The sequence below is a fragment of the Microtus pennsylvanicus genome, chromosome X (assembly GCF_037038515.1).
Source record: "Microtus pennsylvanicus isolate mMicPen1 chromosome X, mMicPen1.hap1, whole genome shotgun sequence".
Lineage (NCBI taxonomy): Eukaryota > Metazoa > Chordata > Mammalia > Rodentia > Cricetidae > Microtus > Microtus pennsylvanicus.
The window spans coordinates 2,415,150-2,442,495 of NC_134601.1; the positions used below are offsets into that span (position 1 = coordinate 2,415,150).

The 27,346-nt window shown below is 38.4% G+C and overlaps 1 protein-coding gene across 1 annotated transcript in view; it reads left to right on the top strand.

Moving 5' to 3' along the window:
• Positions 1–1,035: 1,035 nt before the first annotated feature.
• Hprt1 (hypoxanthine phosphoribosyltransferase 1) overlaps positions 1,036–27,346 on the top strand; it is a 35,279-nt gene continuing 8,968 nt past the window's right edge. The window contains exons 1-5 of the mRNA XM_075957634.1: positions 1,036–1,205; positions 12,623–12,729; positions 15,602–15,785; positions 22,226–22,291; positions 27,249–27,266. Of these exons, the coding sequence (XP_075813749.1) occupies positions 1,164–1,205; positions 12,623–12,729; positions 15,602–15,785; positions 22,226–22,291; positions 27,249–27,266 (417 nt within the window). The 5' untranslated portion in view covers positions 1,036–1,163. The remainder of the gene's footprint in view (positions 1,206–12,622; positions 12,730–15,601; positions 15,786–22,225; positions 22,292–27,248; positions 27,267–27,346) is intronic.

The following is a 27,346-nucleotide window of genomic DNA, read 5'->3' on the forward strand; positions in this document are numbered from 1 at the left end:
TCCCACACAAATGCATGTGTAATCCTTTAATTCCCACAAAGATTCTGATTATGTACTGTTAATAAGCTCATTTCACTTATTCTGTGTTCATTCATTCTTTCTTGCTGTATAGAAGATTGAACCCGGAGCCTCCCACATACTGCGCCTGCACTTGCTTATTTTCCCCAATCCTTAGCTTGTTCCTGTTTAGTCAGGGTCTCGCAAGCCAGGCGGGGCTGGAATTCACAATTGCAATTCTCCTACCTCTGCCTCCACAGTGCTGGAATTCCAAGCGCGCTTCACTGCACCTGCCTAAAATTGGCCATGTAAGCAACGTCAACACTCTCTTTGGTAACAAGAACCTCTCTCAGCAATGCTTTCCTTTTACGTGCGCGTTTTGCAGTCATGGGCAGGTATGGAGGCCAGAGTTTAAGGGCGAGTTTTTTTCTCAATTTTATTTTGAAGCAATTTCTTACTAAATTGCCCAGGTGGATGGGATATGCGATCCTCCTCGGTAGCTGGGTATATAACCCTTTGTTATCATACCCAGCTTAAAATGTTCATTTTATGTAAAAGCAAAAAGCAGTTTGGGGTCCATTTTACAAGGTTACAAAGCAGTTTTTCCTCTTGGATTTGTACCCTGATCTGGCAATTGTAGGGTTGTAGGTCTCAGTTCTTAAAACTAAGTAAGAAGTTTTTGAAAGAACTGGTCCTAAATCAGGAAAATGGAAGCCAGTCACCACGTAGGTCTTGGGAAGGGGACGCCTGGCTCGGGGAACCACGTGGTGAATGGAACCTGAAGAGGGGTCCATCAGTTTAAGGGTCATGAGGAGGGAAACATGCGGACTGAGGTAGGTTTGATTATTTGGAAGTCTTCTGGGCTACTGGAAGCGGGCTGGAGGCTGCGGTATGACCAGCCTCGGAATTTTCCAGAAGAAAATTCCCACGGCCACCTGGCCAAAGCAGCCACCAGTAGCCGCTTGTGGAGGAGCGCGGGAGAAACGCCTAGCAGCGCCGCTGGGGGCGGGGCCTGGGCGGGCCGAAGGGGGCGGAGCCTCGGCGGCGGCGTTCTTGAGCGGTTCCCTCGGCGGCGGGCTAGAGCGTTGGGCTTACCTCACGGCTTTCCCGTGCCGTAGCGCCTCCTCCGCTGGCTTCCTCTTCAGACCGCTTTTCGCTCGGGCGAGATGACCGATTCCGTCATGGCGACCCGCAGTCCCAGCGTCGTGGTGAGTCCCGGGACGCTTCAGCAGAGCCGGCCCAGCCAGGCCCACGCGGCCTCGTGAAGCCGGCCGCTCGGGGGCCCTGAGGCGCCCAGGCCGGCTGTGGGTGTTGGGGCCGCGGGGAAGCCCGGGGGCGGGGGCGGGCACAGGTTCCCGGAATCTTCCCGGAGGTCCCTAGAGGGCGGTGGGCGGCACGGAATGGCGGGGTTCAGGTGTGGGCCGCCCCTCCAGTGAGCCCCCCGAGAGGGCTGACTGCGTGTGGGCCAGGAAGGTGGAAATGGCGTTGGGCTTGACATGTGTGGCCAGAGGGCACGAGGCGGACAGCGACTTCGAGAATGATCCGGCGTGGGGAGGGCGGAGGAGCTTTCTCAGGAGAGACCTGGAAGTTTGGGGCTTGGCGGCCGGGAAGCGCTTCGGAGCACCTCTCGAAGGTGCTCCGGCATCCAAGACAACAGCATGGGAGGGCATGTTCGGGCCTGGGCTTTGCCTCTAATTCTGCGTATGTCATAATTCATTTTTATGGAATGCGCAATTGCTCCAGTGGATCCGCGCTGCGGCCCTGGTAGTGAAAAATCACGCTCATTTTCCACCTGCAGAGACTGGCGAAAAGGCGGCTCATTTTTCCCACGACCCATATTGGATTTAGAGACATCTGACTTGATGCCCTTGATGCGGCGAGGAATTTGAAAAAATATATGGATTTAGTTGTTAGGCTAAAGGAGATGCTTTTTTCCAGTCAGCCTCTGATATCTTACCTCATCGCTCATTGGTTCCGGTTTTTGTAACCCACCAAGCTGCCCCCCCAACCCCGCTCCACTGCCTTGTTTGCTAAAGTAACTTAAAGCTACTGCCTCCGATTAAATACCTTAGCCTGCTTTTATTGTGAGTATTGCCCCCGCTACTAGTTAAATGCCGCATCCTGCTTTCTTTATGTCAATGTTGTAGATTTAACGTAACCTGGTTACTTGTTGATTGTCTCTCCCACTTACACAAATTGTTTATTTTGATGTTTTCAGGAAGGGTCTTATTACGGGGCTCTGGCTGGTCTGGAATTGGTGGTACAAACCCCCAGGCTGACCTTGAACTTGTGACAGTCCTGACTCTTGCCTCCCAAGTACTGCACCACTGTGCCCTGCTGGATTTTTCTTTTCTTTTTTCCATGCTAGGAATTGAACCCAGAGCTTCGTTCCTGCTAGGTGGCTCGCTGGTCCTTAAATAAGCTTTATAAGGGCAGGAATCACCACTGTAGCTTTAACACATAGCACAATGCCTGGTTTGTGGGAAAGTTTTCATTAGTAGTTTGTTCAGTGAATTAATAACCATTTGAGCCCTAAAAAATGCTGTCTCATAATCGTGTTAGGCCTTGTGACTTAAGGCAAAAACACTGTGTTCTTAATGACCCGGAATCCTGCTGGTTTGGAATATGTTGTGTGTGACTTTCAGAATCTTCAACTAGGCTCAAGCTTTCCTTTTTCTTGCTGCGTAGCCCTTGATGCCCTTAAGTAAACCAGGCCTTGAACTTACAGCCATCTTCTTGCTTCTACCTCAGTGTGTGGCTTACAGGCAAGCATGTGCCATCATCTGGTGCTGGCTGCTGGTGGTGTTGCAAGGACTGTTAGACAATTTATGCAAATAAATAACGGTTTCACAGTCCCTAGGTGGGGATAGCAATAATAGCCATCATTGTGTTTACATTGATAATCCTAATTAATTGTTTTAAATATTTATTTATTTATTATGTATACAATATTCTGTCTGCGTATATTCCTGGAGGCCAGACGAGGGTACCAGATCCCATTACAGATGGTTGTGAGCCACCATGTGGTTGCTGGGAATTGAACTCAGGACCTTTTGAAGAGCAGGCAATGCTCTTAACCTCTGAGCCATCTCTCCAGCCCTCCTAATTAATTTTTGTAATAACCCTGTAACAACGGGATGTTCCCATTATTAGACATAAGTCATACAGTTATTAAGAGGGTAAGAGAGCCCCCCCCCCTAATTAAGTACTAAGCCCTGGTTCAGGTCAGCACCAGAAGCAAGGATAAATTTTAGAAGGTGGAGCTCTGCATCAAACCTAGCTCTGTCTCTGGAGCCTATGTAAGTAAGTACTACCATAAGATCTAGTAGATGCTCAACAAATGACCCTTACTTTTATTCACTTACTGAGGAGTTCTACAGATGCTTTTAAGTTTTGAGATATGGTACTTATTCAGTGTAGAGTTAATTAGTTTTTACTGTTAGGAGTGGCTATTCTTTGTTTTGTTTGAACATCAAGAAATTCACTATATTTTTAGTTTGTAAATTCCTGTTCCTTTTTTTTTTAAGTTTCCTTCCCCTAAATTGTCTGCATGTTAGGAATAACAACAAACATTTAAATCGTGCTTACTATGTGCTAGTTGCTATTCTAAGCCCTTTAACGGACTTGATTTTTCTTAATTTCTAATTTTTTTCTGTATATGTCTGTTTTGCCTGCGTGTACAGCATGTGCTTGTCCTGTGCCTGTGGAGCCCAGGAGAAGTCATCGGATCCTCGAGAACTGGCATTACAAGATGATTGTGAATTGCCATAAGGGTGCTGGGAATCGAACCTGGGTCCTCTGGAAGAGCAATAAGTGCCCTTAACTGCTGAGCCATCCTCCAACTGTATCTGATGTAATCTTTAAAAGTATTACACGGAGGAGTTAAACAATTTGCCTAAATCATTCAGTGCTACTTCTTTTTTACTTTCATATTTCCTTTTTTCTGGCCCCAGATTCTATCCTTAACCAGTAAATTTAAGTTAGGAGTTGTAGTAGATTGAATAAATATTATTAAATACTTTCTCTGTCTTAGGCATTGACAAATGTTTTTGCAGATTTTATCTAATGTCAATACCCTAAAGTTGCGTAATAAGTGACCTGTCGTGTAGACTAACATGACTGTGGTGACACAGGGAGACGAAGAAGTAACCATATGCTAGATCCCCTTCATGCAATTGGCCTCTAGATGGGCTTGTAACTATCTGCTAGAAAAAGCATCTGGCCTTTTGCAAACTAATATATGAAACATCAGGTGTGTTTCATATAACATATCTTTGAATATCAAAATGGTTCAGATAAAAGTATGCTATACTAACTGAACTTTTACCTTGCTAAATGATTTTTTATTGATGTTTTTTGAGACAAAGGCTCACTATGTAGCTTAAAGTGGCCTGGAATTCACTATGTTGCCCAGGCTGGCTAAATAAACTAACATAATCCTCCTGCTATATAGTCTTCCATGTTCTAAAATTACAATCATGACCCACCACACTGGCTTAAAGGGTTTTTTTTGTTGTTTTGTTTTGTTTTTCGAGACAGGGTTTCTCTGTGGTTTTGAATCCTGTCCTGGAACTAGCTCTTGTAGACCAGGCTGGCCTCGAACTCACAGAGATCCGCCTGCCTCTGCCTCCCGAGTGCTGGGATTAAAGGTGTGCGCCACCACCGCCCGTCAAAGTGTTTTTTTTTTTTTGAGATAGAGACTATGTAGTTTTAGGCTGGTCTCCCAACTCCCAGTCTTCCTGTTTAGCCTCCTGAGTGTGGGGATTTGAGATAGACATATTCCACCATGCCTGGTATGCTACTGAGAGAGGAAGAGAGAGATATCTAACTCCTTGGTGATCTTACTCAGGGTCTAACATGTATTAAGCTTATGCTTTACTACTGAGCTATACCTTTATCTACCCACTACTTTTTTCATTTGTTAGGATTTATTTCTGTTTTATGTGTATGGATGTTTTGCCTGTATGTATGAATGTGCATGATTAGCATGCCTGTGGAGGTCAGAAGAGGGCATTTGATCCCCCTAGAACTAGAGTTAGAGAACGATTGTGAGCCTTCATGTGGGTGCTGGGAACCAAATTCAGGTCCTCTGCAAGAGCAACAATTACACTTAAACACTGAGCCATCTCTCCAGCCTGTTTTTTTTCCTCAGAATTGGTTAAAATGCTGTGGGTTTTTTTTTTGCCTGTCACCATTTTATTGTTATCAACAGTATTTAAAATAACATTCATTTATAAGTAAGACCAAAATTGACTATTTATGATCACCAAAAAATGGGAACAGTTCCTCTAAGAGGTTTCTTTCTGTAAATTTTATGCTGTGTTTACCTATATATCTATTTTAATTATTTTGTAAAAAAAAGAGAACTAGTTATATCAGAAAAAAAGATGTCTACAGTTTTATTATTGTTGCTTTGGGCAGGGTGTCTTTATTGGGCAGTTGGTTTATTTTAGTTTGAGACAGATTTTCTTTATATAGGCCAGGCTGATCTCAAACTTGGAATCCTCCTGGCTTAGTCTCTTTAAGTGTTGGGATTATAGGTATGTACTGCCTTGCCCAGCTCTTGTTGTTTTCATTTTACTTTTTTATTTTGAACTCTTTTAGATGTAAGAGGGGAAAAATAAGCTAATTTGTTTTATTATTACAATGACTGTCATTAATTGAATTTTCATTTTCTTTATTTGTATTTTTGTGCAGAGTTGATAATTCAGACACTTTACAGGTTTCTTAATTTCCATCTGTTTTCTTTTTTAAAGTTTTCACTTTTATTTTGTCTTTTGAGACAGGGTCTCTCTATACATAGCCCTTGCTGTCCTGGAACTCACTCTGTAGGCCAGGTTGGCCTTGAACTCAGAGATCTGCCTGCCTGTGCCTCCCAAGTGCTGGGATTAAAGGTGTGTCATGTGTCACTACACTTGGCAAATTTCTACTTTTCAAAAATTGAAATAGAATTATATCACTTTCCTCTTTTTCTCCCTCCAGCCCCTCTCATTACCCTCCCTAGGATCCCTCCAATGCTCCCACTCTCAAGTTGATAGCCTCTTTTTTTATTGTTATATGCATATATGTATGTATTCATATGCATACATATATATTCTTGTTTGTGTGTAAATGGTTACAAGATTGATTGCTTGGCAATAAACAACCAATAAGGGGGCTCTTCTCTGGGAGCAGCCAATTTTCCCAGCAGTTACTAGTTGCCTGTAGTTCTTTGTCTAGGGGTGATACACAGAGAAATTTCTTTTTTTTAATATTTATTTATTTATTATGTATACAGCATTCCTTCCATGTATGTCTGCAGGCCAGAAGAGGGCACCAGACCCCATTACAGATGGTTGTGAGCCACCATATGGTTGCTGGGAATTGAACTCAGGACCTTTGGAAGAACAGTCAGTGCTCTTAACCTCTGAGCCATCTCTCCAGCCCCCACCCAGAGAAATTTCTTAAACTTGGAATCCTCCTGCTTTACTCTTCTGAATGCTGGGATTATAGATATATACTGCCATGCCTAGCTCTTATAGTTCTTATTTTTATTATTATTATTTTTTTTATTTTTGAGACAGCATCTCATTATTTAGCCCTGGCTATCCAGAAACTATGTAGATAAGGCTGGCTTCGGCCGCAATGGAAAGTCAGCTTCCTCTGCCTTCAAAGTGCTGGGATTAAAGGGCATGCATTACCACACTTGTGGTTTTTAAAGATTTTAATTTTTTATTTACATGTGTGTTTGCGTCTGTATGTGTGTGTGCAAGCACGCACACTTGTGCTTTTGCCACTGTGTGTGTGGAGGTCAGAGGACAACTTGTTGATTCTTTACCTCCATCATATGAATCCTGAGGATCAAACTCAGATCAAATTTGGCAGCAAGTGCTTTTATCCACCATGCCATCTCAGCAGCCCTTAATACTATTTTTGAAGAGATGGGATCTGGCTTTGTTGCCAAGGCTTTAATTTTTCACTTAAGTTATTTTTCGATAATTAATTAGATAGTCAATGTTCCATGGCATTCTTTTCCCCTATAGTAAAAGGGGAACTAAAATGCATTTGTTCATATGTGGATTCACTAACATTTATAGAGCACGTAAAAGTGTTAATTACTACCAATAATAGTAATATTGAGACTCAATTGTTACTTTCCTGTTGGGACTGCCAAATTATTAACATTTTAATAATCTGCTAATATGAATTCAGATATTTCAGATTGATGTGAAACTACCTTCATTTTTTTTGTCCAGAGTGAACATACCTATTATTTTACCATGCACATTAGTAAAATGAAAAATTATGATATTAATTCATGTCCTTACAGATATGGTAGTTATAAGACCTATTTGCCTAGAGTGGTTATAATATATTCTTGGGCTGTAAATGGAGACCGCTTTCATTTCCCGGCCACCCAGACCAAATAATCACACAAAAACTATATTAATTACAACACTGTTTGACCATTGACTCAGGTGTATTTCTACCTAGCTCTTACATCTTAAATTAACCTATTTCTATTAGTCTGTGTATCACCATGAGATTGTGGCCTAAGGTTCAGGCATCTTTCTCCTTCAGCAGCTACATGGCATCTGCCAGATTCTAACTTCTTTTTCTCTGTGTTCAGTTTAGTTTCCCTGCCTAGCTCTATTCTGCCATACCATAGGCCAGAGCAACTTCTTTATTAACCAATGTTAATAAAACATATTCATAGCATACAGAGGGGAATCCCATATCACTGAGCTGAATAGTCAGTCCACTTCCTTATTTTGAATTTCTTATAGCTTTAACCCTTGGAAGGAAAAGAAACAACATATGTATTTGTAGGATTGATAAAAAAAATTGGAAGATCAGCATAGTACTAGTTTAAGTTTTCACATTTAGGAATATCTTAGCAATATACTATAATAGTGGTTTAATCATATCCAGAGATAATATACATTTTCTCAAGAGGATAACATATCTGCTTTAATGTTTTTGGAGAATTTTAATATATTTAAATTAAGCTAATGTCTCACTATGTAGGCAAAGCTGGCCTCAAACCTGGGACACTTCTGATTCAGTCTTCTGAATGCTGAATATAGGTAAATGCTACCATGGCCAGCACAAAATCCCTATTATGTACACATTTATAATAATGGCAATCACATGAAAATTCTTGGGTTTTACACATGAAATTTCTTGTTACATGGATACATGACCAAAAAAATGAAAAGGAAATGAACCCAAGCTAATATGACCTTTGGAACACCAAGGATTGTTTAAGTCTCTTTGTATTAAAAAAAAAAAAACCATTGTTCTTGAGTCCTAAAATGAACTGTGTGCTGAGTATGGTTGTGAAGGCTTGTAATAACAGCACTTGAGAGGCAAAGGCAGGAAGATGCATTCAGTCATCCTCAGCTACATAATGAGTTCAAAGCCAGCCTGAGCTCATGCAACTGTCTCAAAAAAGAAAACTATTGTGAATGAAGACTTGGATAATAATAAATCAGGTGTAGTGGCTCACACTTGTAATCCTAGTATTTGGAAGGTAAATGCAGGAAGATTGCCACGAGTTCCAAGCCAACTTAGGCTATGTAGTGATGAGTCAGGAAAGGGAGGAGGTGAGAATAATAGATAATAGATACACCATTTAATTTTATAACTAGTAATCAACATGTCCAAACTTCTAGAATGGACAGAAATTACTAGGTGTGGCCTCCACATACGTGCACCTGTGTTCACATATGCATACACCCACATGAATACAAACACGCAAAAGTATCTCAAATGATAGGGGTCGTAGACTTAATTTTGCCTTTTGGGGAAAAATTGTATCAATATGGTTTTAATAAACTGGATATGATGGCTCATACCTGTAAACCCCATCATTTGAGAAGCTAAGGAAGATTGCCTTAGGTTTGCAGGTAGCTTGCGCTGTGCTGTGAGCTTCAGACTACTACAGAGCTGAGACTATCTGATATCCTCAAAAACAAAATTTTTACTTTTCAAATAACAAAACATAAATATCAAAAGAACAAAATAAAAATTCTCTAACATATAAATCTTTTCATTGGGCATCATAACTTTTGGATTAGAAACCAGTTTGGTATGTTGACAGAAATAAGATTCCTATTTTGGAGTAATTCCTGCTGATCTGTTTGGATACTTAGAATACATGACTAGGAGTAGAGTGTGTTGGTGTACACCTGTAATCTCAGCACTCAAGAAGCAGAGGCAGGAGGATTATAGCAAGTTTGAGGCAGCCTGATCTATATATCTAGTTCCAGGACAGCTGGAGTTATATAACAAGACCCTGTCTTAAACACATAAAAAAAAACTGGGATGAACTTGGCAAAGTTCACATTGAATTTGTCTTTGAACCAAACACACCTTGAAGTTCTTAGGTTACCTGTAGAACCTGTAACAGTAGTCTGACGAATCCTGGGTGTGATATGGTTAAAATTTATGCCAGAAACAGAGTGAGTGGGTGGATGGGGTGATTATGCCTCAAAGAAGTAATTATATTCTAATCTTGATTCTAAAGTACTTTGAAATGATCCAACTTCATTTTTTCTGATTATATAATGCATCCGTTCTGATGAGCCTGGAAGGAATGTTTGTTGTATTAGCTGATAAAATTGAGTAGTCTATCATCCTTTCCCAAAAGATGAACTAAATTTTGTTTTATTAAACTTACAAAAATGCTTTCTTGTAAAATGCTCTTTGAATGATCCATTTTTTTCCCTTTGAAACAGGGTTTCTCTGTAGCTTTGGAGCCTGTCCTGGAACTCACTCTATAGACCAGACTGGCCTCGAACTCACAGAGATCCACCTGCCTCTGTCTCTGGAGTGCTGGAATTAAAGGCGTGCACCACTACCACCTGGTTTAAATGATCCTTTTTACTACAAATGTCCAATTTCCATTTTTGTTAGTGTGTTCCAGTGAAGTATTAAGTGAATGTTAAGGAGATACATTAGCTTCTTCTATTCTTTTAGACATTGCCGGAGCTGGAGAGATGGCTCAGAGGTTAAGAACATTGGCAGTTCTTCCAGAGGTCTTAAGTTCAATTTCTAGCAACCACATGGCTCATAACCATCTATAATGAGATCTGGTGCCCTCTTCTGGCGTGCAGGCATACATACAGGCAGAACACTGTATTCATAATAAGTAAATTTTTTAAAATTGCTATGTTTTTTTAAACATTTTTTCTGTTTATGAAAAAATGCATTTATATTTAGGAATAATTCAAAATTTACTTCTGTATGCTGCAGACCTGAAAATAAATAAAATTCTACCAAAGATTGAACTCAAAATAGATCTTTAGAGACCAAAAACAGAGAGACAGACAGAGAGAGAGACAGACCCTACCCAAGCTTTAATTTTTTTTCCTCTGGGAGAAACTTCAAAATATAATTAAATTCTGAGCTTGGTGTTTACAGTTCCAGCACTTGGGAAGTAGAGAGAAGGGTTATGAGTTTGAAACCAGCATAAGCCTATACACTGTGATTTTGTCTCAAAAACAATAGCAACTGAATTTTACAAAGAATGTAAATTTATGTATTTTTAACTCCTTTCAAAGTCAGACCACTTGTCAAACCACCCAATAAAATGTTAACTGAAAGAAACTAGGAATTAACTGATACGAGCTTTAGTTATGATTTGACCTGTATTCCTTGAAAACTGCCAGAGCTTATACAACCAGGTTTTCTTTTAGTCTTCTTGGTTTGGAGGATTTTTTGGGTGGGTGGCAAGAGTTCACTATGTAGGCCACCTTTGCCTCTAACTTGTGATAATCCTCCTGCCGTTGTCTCCTGAGTGCTGGCTTTAGAGGTGTGTGCCACCATGTGCAGATTAATGCTCTAGTTCCTATGACACCATTCTCGATACTACCAGCTTCTTAGATGGGGTTTGAATATCATGTAAGAATGAGTGTTGTAATTCTTCCCTCCTAGCTTATTTCTCTGAATAAGTTTGTTAGATTAATTTATGATTTGTTAAAGGTTTCCTGTAGTTTTTGGTATGATGTGGTTTTTTGTTTGGTGTTGGTTTCACTGTAAAGAGGACTGGTATGCATGAAGGCCTGGGTTTGACATCTAATACATAAACTGGGTGTGATAGCATATGCTTGTAGTCGGCGGGAGAAGCAGAAGGTTCAAGAAAATGTATGTCGGTTGCATAGTGAGTTTGAGGTTAGCCTTGGGATCCATGAGACCCTCCATCTCGCTGTAATACTCCCTGTCAAAGATAATTGCTTTTATGATTTTGGAGTTTCAGGGTACTTTTTTAAAAATTTAATTTTATTTCTTTGGTGTTTTGAGAGAGGGTTTTTCTGTAGCTTTCGAGCTTGTGCAGGAACTAGCTCTTTGTAGACCAGACTAACATCAAACTCACAGAGATCCACCTGCCTCTGCCTCCCGAGTGCTGCGATTAAAGGCGTATGCCACCACTGCCCAGCTTTAGGATACTTTTTAGGATACAGGGTTTTTTTTGCCTTGTAGACCCTAGCTGGCCTGGAACTTACCATGCTGGCCTCAAACTCAGAAACTTTTATCTCAGCTCCCAAGTATTGGGTGTGCTGAACAGGTGTATTCAACAGATTTACCCTGCTTTTATGATTCTGCTGTACTTTTTCTGTGTATATAGGTACATGTATATTTATAAAACATAACATAATTTTATAAAATTATTATAACAAATAATTTTGCCACCAAGGGTACCATATCATTAATGTTATTAAATGTTTTATGTCCTGGGTTCTGGGCATACTAGTAGAACCAATATGATACAACTCAAAATGATTTTGGAGTATCTTCTGTATAATTACCTTATTAGTGGATTGTAACCATCACATACTATGGGAGTTTGGATTTTTAAAGGATCAGTTGGTGCAGTTGGTGTTTTGGTGATGCCCCTCGCCCACTGTAAGATAAGTACTCTTAGGATTTGGATGGTTAACACCAGTTTTCATTTTCTGTATGAGATTTTATTTAAACTTATTAAAACATACTGTGTTAAATTGAAAAATGTTTTAGGGTATTGGGGATGTGGCTTAGTCTATAAAGTGCCTGCCATGTCATCTTCAGGACCTGAGTTTGGAACCCCAGCACCTGGATATTAGTAGCACATTCTAATAACTTCAGCAACAGGGAGGCAGAGACAGGGGGAATCCTTGGGGCTTTTTGACCAGCTAGACTAGCCAATTTGGTTAAACAAGTTCAATGAGACACCCAGTCTCAAAACAAACGAAGTTTTAGACCCAGTTTCAATCTCTGGACTCCACACACATATGCACATGCATAATATGCCCCCACAAAAGAGTGTTCAAGTATGCTCTAAATGTATCGAGTGGAAACTGCATATACTAGTCTTTATGTTTGAAATATTTTTACCACATTTGTCATACCTCTTTAAATTTTTATCTTTTTCTATTGTGACCTGAAGGAAAATTCTGTCATGTTTTGCTTCTCATTCTTGATCCTCTTTAGCAATAAGATCATGGTTTTGTTAGAGAATTATAGTTTATTACAAAAATATAAGATTAACTACCCTTCATACCGTCTCACACCTACATTTCTCTGAACTAAGGCATATTTTCTAAATTTAATTAAATGTAGGTATCTTGTAATGCTCTGATTTGAAACAGCTATCTTTCTTTTTCAGATTAGTGATGATGAACCAGGCTATGACCTAGATTTATTTTGTATACCTAATCATTATGCCAAGGATTTGGAAAAGGTCTTTATTCCTCATGGACTGATTATGGACAGGTTGGTAAGATCTTAATTGAAGTTTTGTGGGTTTTTTTTAGGTCTCTCTGTGTGTATATGTATGTGATGTATATGTATGTATTTGTGTGAAAGCAAGAGAAGGACAATGGGTGTCGTACTCTGTTGCTCTCTGTTTTCTTCTCTTGAATCAGTCTCTCTCACTGAACCTGGGTTGTTTTTTTTTTGTTGTTGTTGTTGTTTTCGAGACAGGGTTTCTCTGCGGTTTTGGAGCCTGTCCTGGAACTAGCTCTTGTAGACCAGGCTGGTCTCGAACTCACAGAGATCCGCCTGCCTCTTCCTCCCAAGTGCTGCGATTAAAGGCGTGCGCCACCACCGCCTGGCCTCTCACTGAACCTGGGGCATGCTGATTTGGGTAGCATGCCTTGCTAGCAAGACTCAGGGTTTTGCCTGTTTGCCTGTCTCTGTCCCCTAGTGCTGAAGTTACAAGCAGGTGCAGCTTAACCTGGTTTTTATATGGGTACTGGCGATCTGAATTTAGGTCCTGATGCTTGCACAAGTGCTCTTATTCACTGAGCCACCTCCCTAGCCTAAAATGAAGGTTTTTTTTCTTGTAATAATTCTAACTTAGCAACTGTTAAGTAGTTGATACTTGAATATAAGCTAGGCCAACTTATTGATGAACAAAGGTTTTCTATTTAAAGAGATAGTTGTTATTTTATTTGTATATGTGAGTGCCTTCATGCATTAATATGCAGGATATGCATTTCAGGAGGCTAGAAAAGTGTGATGGATCTCCTGGAACTGGAGTTACAGACTATTGTGAGCCACTGTGTGGGTGCTGGGAACTGAGGCCCTCTGCAAAAACAGCAAGTGCACTTAACTGCTGAACTATCTCTTCAGCCCCAATATTTTCTATTTTTAAAGTTCTTTTCATAAAAAGAAAAACATCAGGAAGTCTTATTAATTAATTACCCAGTTTGAGACATAAATAGTGGGAATCCATAGTGAGTACAGTAAACATTGAAGAGAGGTGGGAAGAGCCTCTAGTCTGTGTGTAAATGAGATTATAATTCTGTTCTGTCAGCTTTCTATACACATTTCCTACCTAGATACTACTAATGCACATATACTGTATCACTGTATGTAAAGTGTATACATACATACACAAGTTACATACTATGATATAGTACTGAATTTTTGAACATTTTGATATTGATACTTCTATAGCTATCAAATGTTTTTATCTTTTAAAAATTATTTTATAATCTCATGTATGTGTAGATGGGAGTTTCTATCCTTCCCAGTCCTGCAGCCATTCAGTCCCAAAGAAACACATAGAGGCTTATTTTATCTTAATTATAAACTGTTTGGCTTATTAGCTCAGGCTTATTATTAACTAGTTCTTGCAACTTAAATTAACCCATAATTCTTGTCTAAGTTTAGGCACATGGCTTGGTACCTTTTCTCAATAAGGCATTCTGTCTTACTACTTCTGCATCTGGCTAGTGACTCACTTCTGCCTTTTCTCTTCCCAGAATTCTCCTAGTCTGATTGCCCCACCTATACTTTCTGCCTGGCTACTGGCCAATCAGCATTTTATTAAACTAATACGAATGATAAATCGTTACAGTGTACAAGAGCATTATCTCACAGCATGTGTGTGTGTGTGTATAAACTATTTTCTCTTTGAGATAGGGTCTCACTGTTTAGCTCCGTGTGGCTTTAAACTTCTGTATAGCCCAGACTCAACTCAGCTGTTCTTCCTGGCAGCCTCCCATGTGTGGAGATTAAGGTGTGTGCCACCATGCCCAGCCCTATATGTTATATGAAATGTTTTATTTCTAGGGTCTCAAATAGCTTAGATTGACTTCAGACTCACTTAGTGTAGCTGAGGGTGACCTCAACTTCTGATCCTACTGCTTCAGCTCCTGATATGCCATCCAGTTTGTACAGTTCTGAGAATAGAATTTAGGACCTCCTATGTGTACTAGGCATGGACTCTACCAGCTAAGCTACATTCCCAGTTCCCCCACATTTATTTTAAAGGCAATACTCTATCCTATTCATGGATGTATCATAACTGGTTTGATGACTCTGTACTGTTGGTGAACACTTAAGATCTTCATTATTTTGCACTTAGCAGAGTATGTTAGAGGAAATATCCTATATACGCATTTTGGCACTTGCTCAGCTTTAGGTAAGTAGAAATTTTGGGTCAAGGAAAAGATGTTTATTGAATGTTTTAATACTGTCAAATTAACCTCTAGAAAGTTATATCATTTTATACTTCTAGAGGTATATGTGTTCATTTTTCCTCACAATATCTTCTAATATTTTATATTAGAGAATACAATTTAACCAAAACTTACCAATCTAGTAAGCTTTGAAAATTATATCTTGTTTTTATTTGTATTTTTTAATTTTATGATAGATATAATAGTATACCTGTTTTTTTTTCTTTTCTTTCCTTTGAGACAGGATCTTACTATGTAGCCCTAAGTAACCTAGTACTTATTATGCAGTTCAGAATGTTCTTTAACTTATAGCAATCCTTCTGCCTCAGCCTTCAGAGTGCTGGAATTATAGGCATGTATCATCATGCCTAGAATGTACCTGGCTTTAATTTTGGTTGAGCTGTGTGCATTGGTATATATCTATAATCTCAGCACAGGGAGGTAGAGACAAGGATTATGAGTTACAGTCCAGTCTGGGCTACATAGAGGGATCCTGTGACACTTCTCCACTTTACCTTTGGCATATGGAAAAAGTTCCCAACTTTATTTAAAAAAAATGTGTTATGAAGTAAGAATTCCCTTCATGGGAACAAAGGATGTGTCATGCTTAAGAGGTGTTTGTTATAAAATATAAATATTTGGAATCTTCTTTTCAATTCCTAATTTTATTTTTGCAGGACTGAAAGACTGGCTCGAGATGTCATGAAAGAGATGGGAGGCCATCACATTGTGGCCCTCTGTGTGCTGAAGGGGGGCTATAAATTCTTTACTGACTTGCTGGATTACATTAAAGCACTGAATAGAAATAGTGATAGATCCATTCCTATGACTGTAGACTTTATCAGACTGAAGAGCTATTTTGTAAGTATACTTAATCTATAATTAATTAAAAAATATATGGCCATTTTAGTTTTGTCTGTATTTTCTTTGAAGTTCTGCAAACTATACTACATAATCATCTCACTTGGTTATTGTAGAATTACTATTATTTGTTTGTTTATTTTTCTATGCTGGGGATGGAACCCAGGACCTCAGTAAGGACTACAATTGAGCCTCCTCCCAGTCATTTTTTAGAATTTTAGTTTGACATCCTTTCTCACTAACTTGCTTAGACTGTCCTTGAACTCATTATATAGGCTGGTCTTGAAATTTCAGTCATCTTGCATCAGCTTCTCAAGTAGCTGGGATTACTATCAGGTGCTGCCACTTCAGGCCATGATTATTGTTGTTGTTATTAATTCATTGATACTTTACATCACAACACAGAATACTAACCACTGTAGTTCATGACCAACATCGAGGTGAATATTGCCTGTTATATAGTCACCCAAGAGGGATATGGACTTATTTTGGACAATTTTTCTACTGTCTTATTTTGACTTGGATTTTGGTTTGATTTGTAATACTGCTCAGGCTAGTCTCAAACTCTGTGGCTCAACAGTCCTGTCTTAGCCTCCTAAGTTCTGGGAGTCCAAGCATACATCACCACTCTGGCTGTGTTTTGATATTTTTCAAAAAAAAAAAAACCTCTTAAGAATAACTATTGAGTAGAGCTGGAGAGGTGACTCAGAAGTCACAAACACTTGTGGAGAGATCTGGGGTTTAGTTACTAGCAACCAGAAGATGTCTCACAACTATGTAGCTCCAATTCCAGAGGCTCTGATGTCCTAGCCTCCAGATAAAATAAAAAATAAGTCTTGCTGGGCGGTGGTGGCTCACACTTTTAATCCCAGCACTTGGGAGGCAGAGGCAGGCAGATCTCTATGAGTTCGAGGCCAGCCTGGTCTACAAGAGTTAGTTCCAGGACAGGCTCAAAAGCTACAGAGAAGCCCTGTCTTGAAAAACAAAAACCAACAAATAAATAAAAATAAGTAAGTCTTAAGAGAATTATGGAACTGGTGAGGTGGCTCATTGTCAAAAGCACTTTTCATTCAGAGGATCTAGGTTCAATTCCTAGCACCCCCATGGTGGCTCATAGTGGTCTGTAATTCCAGTCCCAGGGATCTGAGGCCCTTTTTTTGGTGTCCAAGGGCACTAGACACTCACATGGTGCACAAACAAGCATACAGCGGAAACACCCATACACATATTTTTTTTAAAAAAAGAATTGCTCTGAAGACTTGGTGTTTTCCTGACTGTATGTGCTGGTAGCAAATAATTTTTCTGGAACTAAATTTCTTTGAGAGGAATCCTAAGTTATTTGAAGCAAAGTCTGATTATTAAGGTTAACAATTTTTCTCAGACAACAGAAACCACTTCTGACCCGGGGCCACTTTACCTTTGTCAGAGTCTGAAATGGTTTAGAATATTTACAGTGTGATGAAACAAAATAAATGTAATCTTTACATGTAAATTCCATCATTCACAATTTTGATTGTGTAGTTTATTTTTTCTGTTTTTATTTATTTTTTTTTCAAGAATCTATGAAGCTCTTGCTGTCCTGGAACTCAGTATGTAGACAAGGCTGGCCTTGAACTCAGAGATCCAACTTCCTCTACCTTCTGAGTGCTGGGATTAAAGGTGTGCACTACCATTGACTGGCTAAAATAAATATTTATTTTTATTTATTTTTTTTGACTGTAATTTTATTTATTTTTTTATTTTATTTTTTTTTTAATTTATTTATTTATTAAATATTTCTGCCTCCTCCCTGCCACCGCCTCCCATTTCCCTCCCCCTCCCCTGATCAAGTCCCCCTCCCTCATCAGCCCGAAGAGCAATCAGGGTTCCCTGACCTGTGGGAAGTCCAAGGACCACCCACCAGATATTTATTTTTAAAACAAAACTGCAGAAAATTGTAGAGGAACTAAGCCATTCCAAATTCTACTTTTAAAAAAAGTTTATTTCTATTTTATGAGTGTTTTGCCTGAATGTATGTATGTATGCACGGTGTAAGTGCTTCATGTCTGTAGAGGCCAGCAGAAGACATCAGATGCCCTGGAAGTGGAGTTTCAGATGTTTGTGAGTCACCATGTGGGTGCTGGGAACTGAACCTGGCTCCTCTGCAAGAATAGTACATACTCTTAACTGTTGAACCATCTCTCCAGCTCCTGTCATCACTTTTTATTTTGAGTATTTTAAAGAGTTTTCTCTATATATACATGTATATACATAATACTATAATTTACATAATCAGTGTCATTCCAGATGTTATTTAACTACCTAGGTGAGAAAGAACCTGGGGGTTCCAAATATCTATTTCATTAAATGAAAAAGTCCACTAATTAAAACCACTATATTTTTTGTGCTTCTGAGAAATAAAATACCCCCAGTTATAGTTGTATGATGCCATGAATTACGTTTTCAGAGGTATTAAATATGAATGTGCATCTTAAAACAGTGAAATACAGTGTTACATATTTGATGACATTTTCTGTTTCCAGTGCTCTGTAACCTTCAGGAAAATGAAACATTTGATAAGTACACAAATGTGTTTCTTCTATTTTGAGTTTTATTTCAATTTATACAATTCTACTAAAATAGTTGAAAAAATAATGAGATTTTGGGAGAAAGGGTTGTTAGTAAACAAGTATTGTTTTAAATTTGTAATTTTGAATGTTGGATGAATCCAAGACCTCAAGTATATCAGCAAATATGTTCTAAAGCTCTTGTTGCTACTTACAGATTTTCAAAAATCATAGGGATGGAAAATTAGGAATAAAACTTCTTTCCTGTCATCCCAATTAAGAGATAGACAAAGTAGAAACAAATGTTAAGGCTGTATTTAGACCCCTTAGATTCTTTGGGAATTAAAACACTTCTATGTGTATGAGTGTTTTGCCTACATACATGTCTGTGCACCACACGTGTGCCTGAAGTCTACAGAGGCCAGAAGAGAGTGTCTGACTTCCTACAATTGGAGTTACAGACATCTGAGAGCTGCCATGTGGGTGCTGGGAATTGAAGCTGGGTCTTCTGGAAGCCTATTTCAGCCACTTCTTCAGCCCCCTCTGGGAAGTTTTGATTACTAACAGTGACACCTGAATAAAGGATACCTGAGCACTTCTGTTTAATGAAGTGGTATGAAAGGGGAAGGGAGATAGAGCAGATCTGGAGAGGACTGTCCTTTCATTCATTCCAGTCATGTCTCCATAGAATTTACTATAATAGTTAAAGATGAGGCCTCTCTGAGCGGCTCTAAGTTCCAGTTCTAAGTACAGTGAGTTCCAGACAGAGGGAGGTAGCTATAGTTTTTGTAACTCAGGTAATTGATTCATGGATAGCATTTATAAACAATATAGGCACTCACATATAACAACTATTAAATGAACCTTTTTATTAGCCCCATTTAAAAGGGGGCTCTTTTCCTTGAAAAGAAGTTTCAAGAAAACATAAGCTGAAACACGTGGAAATTGAACAATCTTAGAATGTCAGTATTCTGTGTGCTTTGAAGTTCTGTGCCTTGGACCCTATAATCACAGCTCCAAGGAATTGGTGTTGAGCTGTAATACCACTTTCCTACAGAAGATGTCAGTATTTACCAAAGCTTGTTATTACTATGTAGAACTCAGCATAATTCCCTCTAAATTAGTTTCAGGTTTTGTACAGTTCTTTTCCTTATTGTCATTAATCAGTTCTGTGTGTTTGAAATTCTGGGTTTTAGGCTAGACTAATATGAGAAATAATATGCGAAATTACATTAAAAAGCGAAACATTTAGTTTACAACGTGTACTAATAGTACACTTTTAATTTTATTCCTCTCTCTCTCTCACGTCCCTTTACACATGCTAGACAAACATTCTACCAACGGAGCAATCATTTTTGAGGTAGAGTTTCCTCTGTGGAATCTTAGTTTTCCTGGAACTCACTCTAGACCAGGCTGGCCTTGAACTCACAGAGATCCACTTGCCTCTCCAGTGCTGGGATTAAAGGTATGCAGTGGCACCACTGACTATCTTTTTTTTAATGTTAATTTGAGATAGCCTGTTGTTAGGTATCCCAGAGTGATTTCAAACTCAATCCTGCTTCAGCTTCCGTAGAGCTGTGATTACACACACGTGTATATAACCAGTACCTGCCCCAACATACTTTTAAATATAGAATAAATATAGTTTTTGTGTTTTGTTTTTCAAGACAGGGTTTCTCTGTAGTTTTGGAGAGCCTTTCCTGGAACTAGCTCTTGACCAGGCTGGCCTTGAACTCACAGCGATCCACCTGCCTCTGCCTCCTGAGTACTGGGATTAAAGGCATGCACTACCACCCGGCTTTAAAAATAGTTTATTTTTTTTTACTGTAATTTTATTTATTTTTTTAAATTTATTTATTTATTAAAGATTTCTGTCTCTTCCCCGCCACCGCCTCCCATTTCCCTCCCCCTCCCCCAAAGGTAGCATATTGGTCTGCTTCTTGGTATTATTAGTTAGTATTGGTCCATATAAGTATATATTAGATTTTGTGATGATTCTTTTTAATAGCTCCATAATATTATTGTGTATACATTAACTTCATTAATTTAGTTAATTACCTGTTGAAATACATGTTGATTCTTTTTGATGAGTAACAGATATAGTGAGCATGTTCCTTTGCATGCTTGTGAATGTTTTTGTGACATTGATTCTTGGAAATGGGTTTGTTATACCAAAATGGTATGCATGTTTACAATTTTAATAAGCATTTACTATATTCTTTTCAAAAGATGTTGTATTGGTTTCTGTTATCCAACCAGCAACTTGAGTATTTGTTTCCCCTCAATGTGTTACCGGGCGTAAGTTCTGTAAATGTGGACAGATGGGTGAACACTAGAATCACATTTTTCCAGAAGTTCCCGGTTTTTGTTTTTGTTTGTTTGAGATAGGGTTTCTCTGTGTAACAGTCCTGGTTATCCTACAACTTGCTCTGTAGGCCAGGCTGTCCTCAAACTCATAGAGATCTGCTTGCCTCTGCCTTCCAAGTGCTGGGATTAAAGGCGTACACCACTACCTCTGGGCTCTAGTAGTTCTTTGTAAACTTTAAAAAAGGATACATTTGTCTTTATGTGTATGTGTGAATGCCAGTGTATGTATTTGTGCCCTATGTGCATGCCTGATGCTTTTGAGGCTAGAAGTGGGGATCAGATCACCTGAAACTGGAGTAATAGGCAATTGTGAGCTGCCATGTGGGGTCTGGGAACTGAACCCAGGTCCATTGCAAGATCAGCAAGTGTTTTTAACTGATGAGCAATCTCTTCAGTCCCATTTGGTGGGTTCTTATTTTGAAGTGTAATATGAATAAGGAAGATTCTTTATAGAACTTTTCAGTTGGAGTTCATAACTGGTTTTTTGCTCTTTCTAAGAATGCAAAGAAAAAAACCTTCCTACATTTTCTTCCATTCCACTTATAGTTTTATTTTTTACATTTAGATTTTAATCCATCTGGAATTTATTTTTATGTATGGCATGAGGTAGGGATCATGCTTTATTTTTTCTCAAATGAATAAGTAATTGATCAAACAACATTTGTTGAATAATTCATCTTTTAATTACTGACTCAAAATACCATCTTTGTCATATACTAAATTGTCATATGTTTTTGGGTCTGTTTCTGGATTTTACTTGGTTCCTTTAACTTTTTGTCAACCACTGTGTTGGTTGACACAAGGTAATCGCTGTAGCTTTATAGTACTCATTACTGTCCCAGTAGAACAAGGCCAGGCTCTTTTATTCATCTGTTTTCATTCAGTTTTTTGTCTTGATTCCAGCACATCCAAATTATAGTTATTCTCACCAGCTATAGTGAGTGTTAAGTGCTCTCCTTTGAACCCCCTATAAGGGTTTCTGCTAATTTCTATGAGAGCAGAAAGTGAGAACCTAAGAAGTATGTTACAACAGACTAGTTTATACCTGGTTTCTCAGTTCTGAAGATGACTTGGATATGGGCTGGACTTTTAGGGGGTACCCTTAAGGTTGGATGTGACCCAGACCAACTCCTTATGTGACTCACAAGAATGTTAGAGGACCAGAAGCAGACACCTGCCATGCTAATAAAATGTCCTTTGTGACCTGAGAAGTGCCTGATTGATGATGAGTAGCTATAATATCCCACTCAGAAATGCATGTACTCTATTTTTAGGACTCTTCAGAACATCAAAAATCAGTAATGGTCAATTAGGATTTTTAATTTTTACTAATCTATATGTGCAATTTACATAGTCATTCATTTCTAGAAACCTAATTCTTATAATTCATTTAATTTAGAATACCATAATGTTGCAGCCACTAGATAGCTAACTTCTTAAATCTTGTAGTTTACATAAGATAATTTGAGAAGTTTGTATGTACACAAGAATATGCCTATAAATGATTCAGATTTTTTTTTAATTTAGAATGACCAGTCAACAGGTGACATAAAAGTTATTGGTGGAGATGATCTCTCAACTTTAACTGGAAAGGTATGTATCTTGAAGGGGGAAGGGAAGAATCTTTTTTTATACCAAGAATCAATTAAATTAATAACTGTACTGTCAATCACACACTCAGAGGTACTTTATTAGTATAAGATAAGCAAGTGTTGCTTAACTCTTGGAAATATCCCCTGGACTGTATAGCCAAATGATTGCAGAATCTTACATTAATCCCAAAAATCCATATTGCTAATTTTTTCTGTAATACTTCTTTGGAAATCTAATTTCAGATCCTTCAGAAAATACATATAGGGAGAAAGAGAAAGGCAATCTTCTTCTTCTTCTTTGGGGTTTTTTTTTGAGATAGGGTTTCTCTGTAGCTTTGGAGTCTGTCCTGGAACTAGCTCTTGTAGACCAGGCTGGCCTCAAACTCACAGAGATCTGCCTGCCTCTGCCTCCCGAGTGCTGGGATTAAAGGCTTGCACCACCATTGCCGGACCAAAAGGCAGTCTTTAAAAAAATATTCACAGGGGCTGGAGAGATGGCTCAGAGGTTAAGAACATTACCTGCTCTTCCAAAGGTCCTGAGTTCAATTCCCAGTAACCACATGGTGGCTCACAACCATCTGTAATGGGGTCTGGTGTTCTCTTTTGGCCGGCAGGCATACACACAGACAGAATATTGTATACATAATAAATAAATAAACAAATAAACAAATAAATAAATAAATTAAGTAATATTCACATGTAGTTTTATTTTTAAGGTGTGTGTGTAGTGTCTGCCAGTATGCAAGCTTGTACGTGCACACAGAAACCAGAAGAAGGTGTTAGATTTGTCAGAGCTGTAATTACAGGCATTTGCAGGATACCCTGCTTGTTACATGGGTGCTGGGATCTTATGATTGTGCGTCAAGCACTCTTCACATTCTTAACCACTGAACTATTCCTCTAGCCCCCACTTATATCTTTAAAGGAAATAAAATCAGTATTGTATGGTGTCTGAAAGTGTGAGTTGTGGAATCTGATAGTGTTGATCAAAAACCTGCCTTGGCATTTCGTAACTCTGTGACCTTGGGGAGGTTGTTTAACCCTATGCACCTCAGAAGCAGGTAGAGCTAAAATGTTAGTGGTAGCTATCTCAGAGTTAAAAGGATTAAGTAATATAATATTAGTAGAGACTATTACAGCAGTTTATGGTAAATAAATATTTTAACATTGGTTTATTTCTATGTGTGTGTAAGAGGTACATGAATGTGTGGAGGTCAGAGGACAACTTATAGGAGTCAGTTCTCTGCTTTCAGCATGTAGGTTCAGGGAATTGTGTTCACATTATGAGACAGACTCGACACCAAGTGCCTTTTGTTTTATTGAGACAGTCTCACTTTGTAGCCCATACCATCCTGACATCTCATATGTAAGCCATGCTGGTCTTGAACTCGTGGTGATCCTCCTGCCTCAGCCTCCCAAGGGCTGGGATTGCAAGCATGAATCACTATACTGGATTGAATATGTTTTCTAAACTGCTAGTTATTGTTTACTTTTAGACACCATTCCATGTATAAATGTATTACTTTAGTAAATTTCACAGTAATCTGGTGAGGGAAGTTATTCCCAGTCTGCAGATCAGGAAATTAAGCAATAGAGTTACAGTTTGAAAAGTTACTTGGGATTACAAGATGAAAACTGTCTCACAATCTCAGAGTCACACAACAAAGAAGTAGAAGAGCTTGAATGCAGACACCAAAGCTCTTCCTTTAGCTCTTAGATTTTAGTACTCTCTGTTTACTTCACTGAAAATCTGTAGAGGAACTTTAACATAAAAAAACACTTGTGAAATTCTATAGTTCTATCCTGTATTGGGGTCATGCCAAACTAATTCTGCCATCAGTGGTGTTTGGAAACTTCAGAGGAGAAGTTGTAATCTGTTGGTTCTTTTTCTATCCTGTCCATTTGGTGTATAACTTGCAGACCTCCTCCCGTTTCATCGTGCTTTGTCCATATTTAGAAGCCATTCGAAACCTGCACTTCTATAATCAGTTTTCAGTGCTGGAAGGGGCCTAGCCTTCAAGGCCTGTGTGATTTAGTTTGACCTTGTCTTTTTCACCTAATGGCTCTGCCCCACTACAGAGCTCCATGATCTTAAACAGATCTTTGCTTCTAAAATAACTTTTTATGACAGTCACAGTAGATTCTGTTTATTGTAGAAAAAAATCAAGGAGTAAAAATTAAGCGGAGTTAAATCTTGGTGATGAGATTATGGGTTTATTTGAAATTTTTTCTTTTACAGAAATTTATGTGTGTGCAAGTACAGATACATGTAAATAGTTTCACATTAATTTATAGTTGAGGATATTTGCTTTAGATCCAAAATCTACCTTTATTCTAATCATTCCTCTTGTGCTTGTCTTTGTTGACTACTTTAGGTAAGTTGTTTGACACCTGAGCATCATTGTTTTCATTATTAAGTAGACATGTAGCAACTTGACATGAAATAAACTCTCAGTGGTAGCAATTCTCAGTTTCTGTATTGGCGCAGTAATCTAGAATTGTATTGATTGGACAAATTTTTGATCTTTCTGTACTTTGTTGACTTGTATAAGCTGTCTTATGTTAAAATCTATAGTTAGGGTCCAGCAAGATGTCTTGGTGCAGGAAGACACTTGCCACTTAGCCTGATGACCTGGGTTAAATAGCTCTGACCTCCACATTCGAGCTGTTACAACTTCCCTAATGAAGCATAAAATAAATGTAAAGAATTAAAATATGTACTTACGACTCAACCACGGGTATTTAGTATTAGACACAAGATTAGAATTCAGTAATTCAGTCTCTGTCCCAGAAGCCCATGCTGTTTACCAGTCTATAATTCTATAATACTGCAGCAGCTATCACTGCTGCTGTGAACCACTTATTGATGGGACTGGTTGGTATCTTTCAAATGTTCAAGGTAGGGAACTAGGGAAGCAATTTCTAATTCATGAGTTAACTATATATTCAGTTTTGCTAAAGATTTGCATCTTATGTTTATTATTTCATGTAATCCTCATAGTTGCCCTGTAAGAGAGTCATCATACCCTTTCCATATAGAAGGATGTTGATGTTTAGTCACTATTAGGTGACAGAACCACAATTTGAATAAATCAATGTAATTCATTTGCTCTCTACTCTGTGCCTCTAGATTACCCCAAATTTTTAATGTCTGTTTTATTTTCTATGCATATCCTGAGCTTTACTTTAAAGTGACCTTTTTGTTGTTTATAGAATAGGTTGCAGTTGTGAATTGCTTTCCAGAAGTTCTGGGCTAACCTTGCTTGATTCTATTCTTAGACTCATGCAGGACTGTGAGATCCTGCCTTCTATGATAAACTGCTTTGAGACATGGACATATTAGAAGTTTTTCTTGGTTACAATTTACTTTTAATGCATAAGCTATGATTCTCCAAACTTTGATTTTCATACCCAGTCACAAAACAGTTTTTCAAGGATTTACCCACAGCATATGTATTTGTAAATTATGTATGAGTTTAGGTAGTAATTTATGTTGTAAAGTACTTAACACTGTAGGTTAAATAAGATGAAATATGTCTGTAGTTACTTTTCTATTGCTTTGAAGACCCACCATGACCAAGGCAACTTATAAAAGAAAACATTTAATTGGGAGCATGGTTACAGTTTCAGAGGGTGTGTCTATGAGCATCCTAGGCATGGGGTGGGAACGTGGTGACATGCTGACAGCATAGCACTGGAGCAGTAACTGAGAGCTTGTATTTTATCTGCAAATTGGATGCAGAGAATACTAAAGACTGGGGCTGGCATGGACTTTTGAAACATCAGGGCCCACTCCCAGTGACATACACCCGCCAACAAGGCCACACTGACTAATCTTTCCCAAAGCAGTTCCAGCAGCTAGGGACGAAACATTCAAATGTAAGAGCCTACATGGGGCATTCTCATTCAAACCACCACAAGGTGAAAAGGTCAAATTTTCATGAAACCCAGTAGATATTATATATTCTACCTTGATAACCACTGGCTTAGAATAATATAGAGGACATTAAAATTCTAATGTTATGGTTGTTTGACGAGTGCATTGAGAGCTGTAGATGAACAGTATAGAATAAATTTGTGCAGTGAATATTGTAGGCTTGTGAAATGCTGCCTTGTTCTTTCAACTAGCATAAACACAGGAAGTGGCGTGAGTGAGGACCCAGTAGACTAACATTCGGTAGACTAAAACAGGAATGTTGCTGCCAGTTTGAGGCCAGAGTTGGCTACATAATGAATTCTAGGCCAGCCTGGGCTACAGAATAAAAGGAAAGAATAACATAACTATGTTTATATTATGAGGTCTATGTAAATTCTAAGTAAACTGAAAATACATTAACATACTGATTTAAAACAATGTAGCTATTCAAATAAATCTTAGCGTAGTGTAAGAAACACAGTTTGAGGCCAGAGTTGACTAGATAATTAGTTCTAGGCCCATTGGAATGGGTTTAGGGGTTTATGTTGGTATTTTTTCTTAGTGTAGTCCCTCAGATATGTGTGCAACCATTCTAGTTTTAGCTTGATGTGAAAATAAAATGCTAATTGCATTTTCAGTTATGTTAAATACCTGATTTTGGGAGGCATTTGTACAGATTGCAGTTCTTGGAATATTAGAGTCAAGATACATAAAAGACCAGCTGGTTCAGGTTTTTCAGTTTACATGTGGGACACTGAGATCCAGAGAAATTTCACAAGTTGTCAAAGATCTTGTGTTAGGGAGTAAAAGCTTTTTTTTATATATAAAAAATGAACATATGGGTCAAATATTCTTTATGAATGATTTAATATTAAGGACATCTAAGTTCTAATAGCACACTTGTTTCAAGTAGGATTCAGTATAATCAAATAATTATAAGCAAGAGTTTGGGTAATTTCTTAGAGTTTGTTATCTGATTTCACTGATAATTGGAAATATATCTTACTTCATATACTAACTTTCATTTCTCTTTTTCTTCTAGAATGTCTTGATTGTTGAAGTAAGTTCTGCATTTACTTTTAATATACTGTTTAAAATTTTCTAAATTAGCATGTATCATAATAAAGGTAAGCCAGGGAT